The 13,547-nt window shown below is 40.4% G+C and overlaps 1 protein-coding gene across 3 annotated transcripts in view; it reads right to left on the bottom strand.

Annotated features, from left to right (window-relative positions):
* LOC124131878 (forkhead box protein N3-like) overlaps nucleotides 1-13,547 on the bottom strand; it is a 53,089-nt gene that overhangs the window by 5,322 nt on the left and 34,220 nt on the right. For all 3 annotated transcript variants that reach the window (XM_046495388.2, XM_046495387.2, XM_046495386.2), the window contains exons 3-7: nucleotides 11,755-11,906; nucleotides 8,188-8,243; nucleotides 7,427-7,477; nucleotides 458-517; nucleotides 190-262 (exon numbers count right to left, since the gene is read on the bottom strand). In XM_046495388.2, the coding sequence (XP_046351344.1) occupies nucleotides 190-262; nucleotides 458-517; nucleotides 7,427-7,477; nucleotides 8,188-8,243; nucleotides 11,755-11,906 (392 nt within the window). The remainder of the gene's footprint in view (nucleotides 1-189; nucleotides 263-457; nucleotides 518-7,426; nucleotides 7,478-8,187; nucleotides 8,244-11,754; nucleotides 11,907-13,547) is intronic.

Below are 13,547 nucleotides of genomic sequence, written 5' to 3'. Positions count from 1 at the left end.
AATGTATTCAAAGATGGCCTAGAGAAATACATTGTATAGTTAATTTCAGTTTATTTACGTCAGAACCACCTATCACCATGAAAAACAAGTATTGTATACAGTTTTATCTGCCATAGGCATAGCTACAAGTATTTGTAGGTGTTTTTCTCAGCTAAAGGCATCACTGCATCACTGGATGAGGAGCATTACCTGAACTTTCTCTTGTATCGAAACCTGGGATCCCGGGAGCCCTCGGAGCCGTCCGACGACATCCCAGATGAATCTGAAACAAGACATGACGATTGGTGATTCCAGGACGAGAAGAACAACACATGTTTACCAGATAATCGTCTTTAATTACTAGAAGTTAAGAAGCCTTTACTTTATGATCAAGAAGAACCATTATAATTTGATACAAAATATGATTTGACAAATTCCACTGAAATATATTTTATGCCAATCAAGGGAGATAACTCACTCTTGCTGCTGAAGCCTTTCAAGGACACCAAGGTGTAGGCTACATCTGTAATTTCGCTATCTGGAAACAAAAATATCACAGTTACAAAAGTTATTTATCTGTAGTAAGTAGGAACATATGCAGGTAGGATGAATAGGGTCCATCAGAGTCAAACCATCACTGGTTCATACGATACTTCTGACCAAATCTGATAATCAACAAATATTGAGTATGGAGTATTTCAATAAAACTCATTCACTAACTCATTGTCGCTGTCTGATTACATTTATTTCCTGATCTATGAACACTAAGACGTGTGTGTCTTTCCTTCCAAGTCTAAAATGCAAAACAGAAACCTCTTTCACCAGGGAAAAAAGGTATTACTATCTAGATTAAAAAAATTCCTTGTAGTTGACTGTAGTGCCTTAAAATGTTGATATGTACTGTGGCATAATGTTCATTACTTATTGCCCAGCCACAAGCTGCCATATTACGATGATGGCCATTTGGGCACAATTGTCCTAATTCACTACATGCACAGCAGATGTCAAAGTGTATGTACTGACAATCGCCACGGTAACAGTCTCAGCAACACAGCAGGAAATGTTCCATATGACATAAAACAACATGGATGGGCCACAGCTGACTTGTTATGAGCCATTGCCTTTGTCGTCGTGGCGACAGTCAACAAGCACTTGACGGCATGCTGAGTTTGCTTCTAGTTAAGCAGAATGGTTTCAGCATTGAATTTACCACAAGAGATTAATGAGTATTTTAATACATCAATAGTATTATCTTATCAGTGTGTAGAGACCTAACCAAACAAAGAGGAGATGCAAGCTGCCTCATCACATGTTTATCTAGGGGATGACATTAAGCAGGCTTCTTGCATGAATCTCTATCACAGATCGCATCAGTTTCGTCTGATGATGTGGATTATTCAGTAACCATAGTTACAGGTATACAAGTTTGATATGTCCCATGGAAACGCAAGTAGTGACATTTGCAGTAATTATAAACACAGATGGGGGGGGGGGGGGGGGGGAGAGAGAGGAGAAGAGGAAAAGAGAGATGTTTTACCATGCCCTCTCATCTTTCAGTGAGAGACAATAACAAGCACTAAGTGTGATTAGAAAGACTGTCACATTATTGTAGGGTAATGAGCTGGAATGCTGAAAATAAGTAGCAATTTGGTCTGTCCACCAAGTGAAGCTGTATTTGTGATTTCCTACTAGGGCTGGGACGGGTAACTCAGGTACCTGGGTCGGGTGGGTACTGAGTAGGGTTGCCACGGGGTACCTGGACCCGTGGTTAGTCATGTGATATATTGTTTAATGACAAAAAATATCTAGAAATAGTGGGGTAGTACAGAGAATTATATATTTGCCCTGATCAAAAATATTTGCATTAATTCTGAAGTGCTTATAGATCACTTTTGCCATACATCCATCAGACAACACAATACACTAAGATAAAACATCAAACAGAAACTCTACATGTTGGACCCTGAAAAACACCAGTTCTTTTTTATATTTGTTACAAAACAGCTGACTGGCCAAGATCCCCCAACTATCTATAAGGGGTGAAAGGATACAGAAAGTAGTGCAAATATGAAAACTTCTTACTACATGTATGTATATTTCAGAGCAGGTTGAAAAGGAAAAGCTAGCTGAAGACACATGTTCTTTCTTTGCGGCTATTTTTAGTAGTGAACTAATACGCTAATTAAAACACATGTGATATTTGACTGACAAAAACGCTGAGGTCATTAAACGAATAGTAAGTAATTTATTTTAGCAAGTGTATCGTCGATACAGAAATATAGACATACCATGTATCATATCGTATCGTATGTATCACAGTGCACCGGTGCACTGTAGTATCGTTTCTACCTTACCAGCTATCAGCCTTAAATCCTTCATTACACCATCGCATAGCTAGATGACTGACTCACATGGAATCCTTTCATGTCTTTAACTGTACAAACCTAGGACTTATCGACACCCTGTATCACGACCTTACAGGTCACGTCTACATGTTAGCAAGAGACTAGTGTCTATTCATTAAGGCTGGGATTTGTCCCTAATTAAAGAGATAAGGATATTATGTTTTAAGTCATCAGGAGCCCCATCCCCACCCAAGCATTAAGACATCTTCCAATAGTAATCAATGGGGCAGTCCCAGTGTAGGCTAGTTGCATGTACAATCCCCACCTTCGCATAGAGTCAGGACAACTCTAACAGCATCCATGTACTCGACCATCTGTATAACAGCCCTCACAACAGGAGTGTACAGTGTTTGAAAACACTTTAAAACCGCACAAGACAGTTGGGCAGGTGACCCATAAATGTTGCCTGCCCATCTTCTAAGTTACATTCAGAGTGAGTGAGTGAGTTGGGTTTTAACAATATTCCAGTTATATTACAGTGTGTCAGCTTAATGTGGAGGAAAGCCCAAAGTGATGCAGGTCTTGGACGTTTACCACTTCGGTGAAACCCATGAGCACGGGAATGGTGCTGACAAACCTAGAAGCATAATTGGGGCGAACCGGGATTTGAACCCACAATCATAGGTTTCTGGCGTGCCCAAGGGATGCAACTCTGCACAGCGAATCGCGGCGCCTTAGACGACTGGGCCACCCGTGCCCCCTAGTTACATTCAGACATTATAAATATTGAAAATTGGGGAAAAGAGACAAATCGTATTTTGATTCAGTCGAAATAATGCAAACAATTACTTTGAAAATCCACCAAGGACTTATGATAAATTTGAAATAGTAGTCTTAAAAGTATCTGCCCCAACAGTAGGGCAAGTGGAGGAAAATTTCACGCAGCCCCACAGAAAAGTCACAGTCATGCGGGCAGGCAGTTATTTCATACACTGAATGTGTATCATCTGTTAATTAGCATCAGTATCCTTGATTCATTTACCAAACGTAAATCTGTATAGTTATAGAATTAATTCTATCCTTAAAGACCTGGGTATCTATAATTAAAAAAAGTTGTTATCCATACTCCTTGTCATGCTTAAATAAATGTCAAATCTATTTTTGTATATTTCCTATTTTATATTATCTTTTATCTATATGATCAAGTGAAAAAAAACCCATTCCCTGTTAATTTTACGAGATGAGTTATGGTATGTGTATACTATTGCATAGTAACTAACCACATACAAACTATCACTCTTTGTTCAAGTCAACATCATCACACAGTTACTATGTGATGCGACGACAACAAACCCAAACTGCTTGGTGAACAATTCCGACCCTTAGGGTCATAACAATTGATTATTTGTTCCTCAAATTGATTCAGGCTATTAATTCAAAATTTGAGTTGATCCATCTTGTTTCACATGCTCTGGTTGTGATGCATATTTAGCCAAGAGCTATTTTTGTAGATATTAACATGTAATATAACTCAAACAAAAAGCAATTAAAAAAATGAGGTATCAATTGCACTGTACAAATAACCATTTTGATTTCTAAACAAATAATCTTTTTATTTCTAAATTAATATCCTCTCTTCAGACTTATGAAATATAAATATGCAGCTTGTGCACCTGACACCTACTTGTGACATTGATTTTTGCACCATCCACAAGAGTATATCCAGTTTGACCCATATAGCATATGGCGATAGCATGTTCGATCAGTTCATTAAATGTTTTAATCACTAAGGGTGTCACTACAACAAATACTCCTATATACAGACTCCCAGCCTACCAGGGAACCTCATAAACCTTTGTCACATATTGATGGTGTAGGCTGCAGACACGATGGCCGCCTCACCGACATAGAAACAGCACAAGGCTCTAACAGTTTTTTGCGCTTTGATGAGGATGGACACTTCAGAGGTTTCTTTGAGTTTACAGTTTTATTGATCTCACATCTATTATGAATCTCAGACACGCAGAGTGCTCATGAAGTCAAGATGCTCACCTTGACTCTAAGTCATTTACAACACTATTTGATAATGAGTATTTCTGCCATTTCAAAAAAGCATTCATGCAGGAAAAATAACAAAACATGACACAATCATATCTATCAATGAAATATGCTAAGAAAATCGTGTTCAAAAAGCCACTTTGTAAGACTTTCCACCAGTTTGTCTTCAAAAAACATAATCATATCCATCAATGAAATATGCTAAGAAAATCATGTTAGAAAAGCCACATTGTAAGAAGCATCTATTCCTTTTCCACCAGTTTGTCTTCAAAAAACATAATCATATACATCAATGAAATATGCAAATAAAATGTGTTCAAAAAGCCACATTGTAAGAAGCATCTATTCCTTTTCCACCAGTTTGTCCTCAAAATACTGACTAGATGACAGGACAGCAGCAGCCATTAACCTCTAAAGTTCTCACTAAACACCTACATTGATTATTAATAACTTCAAGAAATATTCAGCACACCAGCAGTTTTGTACAAGCGTTACATTTACCCATTTAGCTAATCCAGAAGCTATTGGTGTTTTCTGAGAAATGTATTGATTTGTGCATGAAATGCTGTCTCCTGGATGGGATCTTCGCAATGATTACGCTTCGCTGGACACCTAAAAACATTTTCAGCTGGAACCATTTCCATTTCATATTTACTCTTTGAGACACCACAAGTTCCCAGTTGGCCATGCAGACTGCAGATGTTTGGGGTCAGATGGCCACACTGTGTGAGAAGCAACTATGTTATTACGCCAATTTTAGCAATATTCCCACAATATCATAGGTCTGTCTGATAAGAGGGCTGATACCCATGTGTGGAGGCGAACCGAATCTACATGACTCCCTACCCAGCCACCCAGTTAGCGATGGATTGTCCCTCTGTAGGGACATGGTCTACGTGGCTCCCTACCCAACCACCCAGTTAGCGATGGATTGTCCCTCTGTAGGGACATGGTCTACGTGGCTCCCTACCCAACCACCCAGTTAGCGATGGATTGTCCCTCTGTAGGGACATGGTCTACGTGGCTCCCTACCCAACCACCCAGTTAGCGATGGATTGTCCCTCTGTAGGGACATGGTCTACGTGACTCCCTACCCAACCACCCAGTTAGCGATGGATTGTCCCTCTGTAGGGACATGGTCTACGTGGCTCCCTACCCAACCACCCAGTTAGCGATGGATTGTCCCTCTGTAGGGACATGGTCTACGTGACTCCCTACCCAACCACCCAGTTAGCGATGGATTGTCCCTCTGTAGGGACATGGTCTACGTGGCTCCCTACCCAACCACCCAGTTAGCGATGGATTGTCCCTCTGTAGGGACATGGTCTACGTGACTCCCTACCCAACCTCGCAGTGGAATATCAAGGAGAATAGTCATCACATCCCACAGAATGGAGTTGCGTGGATGATTGCTCACACAATCAACAAGGCTATAGATCAGCAGCTTATTTGTGTAAAATACACACACACACACACACACACACACACACGCACACGCACACACACACACACACACGAAATATATACAAAACCCAATTACTTTCAATTAACCTGTGTACAGAAACACATGCATTATATGAAATGAAATATAAAAACAGCACATGTAAATACCCCATGAAGCTTTTTCAGCATGCGTACAAAGGAGTTAATTTCCGAAACACAATTACGAGCTAATTTACTTTCCAAATCAATACTATATATTTAGAACTGTTATATACATCTAAAAAATTATTTCATTTTTTGTAAATCTTGTGTACTCATTTTGGGAAAAACCCAATAGAGTGATATAGATAGTCGCCCAATGAAAAATGTAAAAACTCAATTAACATAGCAACCTTCGAGTGAAAATTCAATTGCTCTGGAGCTCTGGTATTGACTAGGTAATTGTATACACAGAAGGAATTTGAAGGGAAGTCAAAATTTGGGTAAGACTTGACGAGCCAGTCCTTAAGGACATTTATGTACCCCTTAAATTCTTGATTCCTCTCTTCAAAAGCCTTTTTAATCGAGTTTCAGTTGATATGACACTAAAAAGGTAATGAATGAAAAGTAAAACTGAACGTCAATAACTGTTTCGGAGTCCTACACTGAGGAACCATGTGTTCTCCAATATTCCTGTCCGCGATGGACAGATACCCGCCACAACAACCGGTACATACATAGCAACCTTTGCTGTTTCGGTATTTTCCTGCGAATCAATGAAACCGTAGCTTCCAGTGTTTTCACAGTTTCTGACAATCAATAATCACTGATATCATCTGTGGTCATACACAATTTGTGCTTATCATCCATGCGCTACCCGAGGTGTCATCCCGTCTATAATGGCTGCATAGGTCATCAGACCGATGTAATGGGGGATACACGTTTGTCATAATTGAAATTGATACTGTTTGCTGTCACACTCGACATGGTACATCCTGTGATATGCCGGATGGACTGAGTGAGTGAGTGAGTATGGTTTAACGCCGCTTTTAGCAATATTCCAGCAATATCACGGCAGGGGACACCAGAAATGGGCTTCACACATTGTACCCATGTCAGGTATCGAACCCAGGTCTTCAGCGTGACGAGCGAACGCATTAACCACCAGGCTACCCGACCGCCCCCGGATGGACTGAGCAAAGAATGATACCTGACAGTGTTCTTTCATCTCAGAATAATGACAACTGTAATCATTTGAGTTCGGTAACATCGGAGGTTAATAAATACTTGTGTCAATTGACCCGTGAAGATGTGGGGTAGAATAGGTCTTCAGCAACCCATCCTTGCCATAAAAGGCGACTATGCTTGTTGTAAGAGGTGACTAACGGGATCAGGTGGTCAGGTTCGCTGAGTTGGTTGATGAATGTCATCGATCTCCATTGTGTGGATCGATGCTCATGATGTAAATCACTGGACTCGATTATTTACAGACTGCCGTCATATAGCTGGAATATTGCTGAGAGCAACGTTAAACAACAACCAAAGTCCATGTAGCTTATCATGTTTCATCATTCAACTGATACATGGTGACTAAGTGACGTCATAACTTGAGAGCAACTTACCAATATCGGAAGCTGTCTGTGCTAATCTCTTACTGAGAAACGGGAAGAGATCTGAAGAAAAGACAAATGCCAACATCTAGTAACAAAACAGGGTACAGGTCTTGTGTGATAGCCACAGAAAAACAAACAAAGTATCACATTATTTCCGATCTTGCGATAAACATCAGCTTAGGTTGAAATTGAGAAAATATACAAAACAGAACAATTGCATGCAAGAATATCTGGGAGACATAGGCAAATGAAAATACAACTGTGTATGGCTCTAAACAATCACTACTCTTCCACAGGAGTGTACCGATACTGCGATAAGGAAAATATCATGTTCACAAAATAGACTTGATGCCATTGGAATATATTTAGTATATAGAAGAATTTATGTAATGACTAGCTGTTCAGATAATCTTGCTTGAGGCAGAACAAACGGACGCTCAACAAGGACAGTAATTGAAACGGAAACGTGAGGGCTGATGCCAATGACACCAAGTAATTCTTCATAATACCAAATTTGATCGTATATTCCTTAGTATTTAGTAGAGTGTATCAAGTTTTCCCAAGCCAAGATAAGAGACCTATCAAATCTCGTGCAGCATTATGGGAAGTTTCATGATGCATATATATTGCCGAGGATCCCTACTGTGTGGAGTCAGTGATATGTATCACAATACTGCTGTATCGTTACACTCCTATCCCAGTAGCAGTAGCAGCAGCAGCAGCAGCAGCAGCAGCCGTGACATGACGTGACCTCTACAGAAACTACTTACGAGGTGAAATTGTGTTGGGTGCTGATCGAGGGGACAAGGGAAAGGGCCGATGGCAACTGAAACGAACAAAAACATTTTGTATATGCACAATCAGTTTCTAAAATGTACCTTGTAAGAAATATAGTAAACATTTGAGTGAGCTTCGAACAGGATTTCAGTATTTTCAACACTGCGAACCAAGTTAAGGCATAAAAAGCCACCAGTGACACAAGCTGTTCATGAATTCAAATGTGGTGCAGACAAACCAAAGATATTCAGGGAATGGGGTTCAAACCCAGAACAAGTTGTCCTGGCAGCATGGGGATGCAACACACCAACCATTGTCCCAGTAATATATTTCCAGGGTTCTTGACAAAAAATTACAAAGTTCCTGTAATTAAACTAAATATTATTCTTACAGTGCGTTACACTAGACCATATTTCATTACTTCACAGGATCCTCATTTTTCCTAAGAGGACCCTTAAAATATTAATTGTGCTTGACCACTAGTTTTGTGGGTCAAGGTAAAACCCTGTACTTCCCTTGTATTCAGTGACAATGAGAGTTCATACCTAAAGGCAAGAGTTTAAATTTTTGTTTTGAATTTTTATATATTCATAAGCACACCCACGGAACATAATTCTTGACATCTCATAAAATATGTTTGTCTGCATAATCTGACAGTCTGATCTTTGTGATCGCCTCCATAATAGGCTGTGTGGGCCAGCCTCCTACACTGGAACTACGCGCCTTCCAATACCACTTAAAGATATTCATAAAATTCAATTACCGCAGTGACATTGTGACGCCATCAGAGAGCTCATTATTAACAAGCCTGCATTGATTGCGTATCTTCCCTTAATCTAGCCGGTCCAAGCCACATTAGGCTTTCCCTATCCCCCTTCGATTGATTGGTCGCTCACCAGACAACAGCTTCACTTCAGTCCAGCAGTAAATTTTGGTATTCATCACTACTGCCATACTGACAATTGCAGAAACACTGTGCCACATGACGGACATCCAATAAATACGTGCTCCACATCGATGACACTGTCCTGGCTCATATACACACTGGAGGTATTTAATTTTGCTACAGCTACTCCAGCCATGATTGTCTGGCACAAGAATTGGGCAGTGTCATCACCTTCAAGCATTGTGTGGTTTCTATGGCAACTGCAATACCATGATGGGGAAGTGAAATATGTGTATTAAAATGGCAGCAGGTTCCCACTTTCGCTTCAGAAAATTCATCAATAATGCTTCAACCTCCCAATAAAAGAGGCCTGATTACAAACCCTTCATCTCCATGTGGGCAAATCTACATTTCATACATTAGGCCCTGTCTCAAAAAGGCCTGTTCGCTTCACAAACTATCACTAGGAAAACATAACAAAAAAAGCCAGCATAAGAACAAATTGAATGTTGTACATCAAAAATAAATATTACAGGGATTTACCTGTGTATCTATTTGATAGTAAACAGACAGTTTTAGAGAAAAAAATAATTCTATAATCTTAGTTTGTTCACCCAAATCACGACCAGATTCTCAATCGGAGACAAAAAGACATGGTTTGAATGAAATGGTGTTCTTGCTCCTCCCACAACTATTCCTTGGAGATGAACTGACCTGAGAGTGCACACTTCATGATGTACTTAACCATTGTTAAGTTAACATGGCTATCTTATCTTAGCCTCCCTACACAGCAATGTGTAGCAAGTCAAGGGGTGTTTTATTTAAGGCAAATTGTGAATTTTTATCAACTCAAGTGTTGACTCTACTCCAGAAGCATGCTCATCTGATCCACAGATGTGTACAGGCGGACCCAGTTGGAGGTCCTGTACAATGACTCCACTCTTTCGTCAGATACTCTCTATACTGCCCCATGATCTCCTATACTGCCCCATGATCTCAATACTGCCCAATGCTCTCAATACTGCCCAATGCTCTCCTATACAGCCTAATGCTCTCAATACTGCCCAATGCTCTCCTATACTGCCAAATGCTCTCAATACTGCCCAATGCTCTCCTATACAGCCTAATGCTCTCAATACTGCCCAATGCTCTCCTATGCTGCCAAATGCTCTCCTATACAGCCCAATGCTCTCCTATACAGCCCAATGTTCTCCTATACTGCCCAATGCTCTCAATACTGCACAATGCTCTCAGTACTGTTCAATGCTCACCTATACTGCCAAATGCTCTCCTATACAGCCCGATGCTCTCAATACTGCACAATGCTCTCAGTACTGTTCAATGCTCACCTATACTGCCAAATGCTCTCCTATACTGCCCAACACTCTCAATACTGCCCAACACTCTCAATACTGCCCAATGCTCTCAATACTGCCCAATGCTCTCAATACTGCCAAATGCTCTCCTATACAGCCCGATGCTCTCAATACTGCCCAATGCTCTCTAGTCTATCTCCACACTACCACATACTTCCCTATACTGATATAGTCTCCTATGCCACAAATCATAGTCTTTTATTAGTTTTAAATGATCTTTAACACGATCTACTTCTATTCAAATCTATTCTCATCCACTCTTGGTAGGACATCCAGAGAGTGTTCAGGCTCATTCAATAAATACCTCCCAGCAATAATGCTTGTTACAGAAAACAACACTTGAAAAATGTTTTTTTAATGTTTATGATCATCTTGTATGAGCAGACCCCTTAAGATAAACACATGACAAATACACGGGTAGCCCACAAGCTCTGGGTAAACATGACAGGTACAACATGCACGGGCACGTTGGGATGATCTGAATAGAGGTGAAAGATTGAGAGGAGGCAAGGTGAGTCGGGGTATTGGAGTTTGAGGATATATGACGATACACTTTCTAACCCCCTCCTGACTTGTGTAAATACATAGTCCCTCAGCCATGTTTGACAACGATGATGTCTTGCTCTCTCAAACAATGTCGGCAAAGCATTCTGGGTCATGAGATTGTCATGGCAACACAAAGTCAATTTTGGCAAATTGTTCAGTAACAAATAGCTGTTTTGCTATAACCTAACTGAGCATCACGCTTCGTGAAATTTTGGATTACTTTTCAATATTATTTAGGTCCCCAATTCTTCGTGATTACCAACAGGAAGCAGTGATGTTCACGAGACTGGCACTTAGTTATGTATGTATCCTGGTTCAAACCAGATCACAAGGTGGAGCCTGGGGACTGCATGTTTGACTGGGCGTGGAAAAACCATGTTTGACAGATAGGAGGCTGCATGTTTGACTGAGACTTGAGAAGAGATATTTGACTGTGAGTGGAGACTGCATGTTTGATTGGGTGTGGAGAGCACATGTTTGACTGGGAGTGGAGAGTACATGTTTGACTGGGAGTGGAGAGTACATGTTTGACTGGGAGTGGAGAGTACATGATTGACTGGGAGTGGAGAGCACATGTTTGACTGGGAGTGGAGAGTACATGTTTGACTGGGAGTGGAGAGCACATGTTTGACTGTGAGTTGAGAATACATGTTTGACCACTCAGTTCTGTTCATCGCCTCTTAAGGTAAACATGGACTGCTGAAGACAAATACTTCCCCAGAACGTTGCCCACTGACTGTATGTATACATACCCTGGAGGAAGCACTGGGAGCTGCATGTTTGACTGCGGGGACGACATCATCTGAAGCTGGTGATACGGATGATATGGTGTCTTTCGTAGCGCCTGCAACAGGTTTGGTCGGAAGTCGGGGTCGATGCACCATAGTGAACCCTTACCAATACTCTGAAACACAAAACAGTAAGCATCAGATCACCATCATCAACCGTCACTCATGCAGTGAACACATGAAGGGACCCCTAAATCTGTACCCTCTAACATTGGGGATGACATGACGCCTTGACTTTCATGCTGAATTCTGAACACTGCCATGTTGTAAAAAAGCTGGTAACTTAAACAAATTGCAAAACTCATAAAAATGGCAACTTAGAACTAGTCCTGGTGATACCTTAACTATTGGACTATTGGCAGTTTGGCTAGGACTACGGGAATAGTGCCAATATCTAACGCTGGGTATAGGTGTATTTTATTTCGATGCCCTATTGATGCAAATGTATTTAATATCGATACTAACTAAACAATTCACTGCCTCAGAAATGTTTATATTTGTTTCCATGGCTATGATGGACAGGGGGAGAGGGGGTCACAGTTGGCATGCAGAAAATTAGGCACTTAATGCATCAGTTATATATATATAATCAAATTGATTAATTGCAGGTCAATATAGATAATTTCATCTGGCATGCAGAAAATTAGGCACTTAATGCATCAGTTATATATATATAATTAAATTGATTAATTGCAGGTCAATAAAGATAATTTCATCTATACATTTTATTATCGATATATATCAATGTCAATCCTAAAATTTCCAATCAATTTTCCTACATGCCACCAATGACATGGATCAGCGCTTCATTTTTATGACAGTTGCAGCGTTTTAAAATATTCCCTCACTCACTACGTACGCATGTCATACTGCTGAAACTTCCTCAGTAATTTCTTTAGCTTCTGGGCTTTCCATTTCTTAATCATCCAATAAACTGTTTTAGATATGTCTCCCATTGATACAGCCATACAATCTGTCTTATAATATATCAATAAAATGTAGTATTTGATAAAAATATAAATCAATGAACACTAACAATGATTGCCATACTTCATTCATTAGCTTTTGTAAAGACAAATGGCTTCATTGATTCGGTACTAAACCACATATTCAAATCAATGAATCCCAAGAGAGCTGTTGAATGTATGCGTGCAAAACTTAGAGTTACAGTGGTGGAGACACTCAATAGATCCTCCTCAACTAAATGCCTGCATGTAGGAACAGATGAGAGCTCTGATAAATAATTGATATTTATCCAAGCAAATGTTACCATCAGTAAGAGTTATCTATTCATGACCCTACTACAGGACACAGCCGCAGCAGCCATGCGTGACTCTTGACCTATCATCAGTACACCGCTGATGGGTTATACTCCACTGCAGCATAACTCGGAAATCAACACTTTAATGACCAATTTATACCACAGACCTGGCAAGTGGTATTGTTCTTGGGAGAGACATTTCAGCATGGTGTGAATAGGGGCACCCGTCTGACCAGCATTCACCCTCAGGCATGATGGTGGCTGCTTAAATATGACCTCTTACGACTGAAGGCTACCAGTTGCCAAGGCAACTACCAAGCTAGCATTTTCTCCCACCTGCCATTTTTAAAATCCATCATTGTCACTTGAAACTGGGCCTGGGGGTTTTTCATGCTGGAAGAAAGGCCCATAAAGATCGGGACATAGGAGCGCGCGTGGCTTCGTACACTTTTGTTGAGTAAAGATTCTATACCAGGTGTTGTTTTGCGCCTTGTAC

Source organism: Haliotis rufescens, unplaced genomic scaffold (assembly GCF_023055435.1).
Source record: "Haliotis rufescens isolate VD_foot unplaced genomic scaffold, xgHalRufe1.0.p SCAF_3, whole genome shotgun sequence".
Taxonomy (NCBI): domain Eukaryota; kingdom Metazoa; phylum Mollusca; class Gastropoda; order Lepetellida; family Haliotidae; genus Haliotis; species Haliotis rufescens.
The sequence above is the reverse complement of the archived record's forward strand: the minus strand, read 5'-3'. Positions and strand labels throughout refer to the sequence as shown.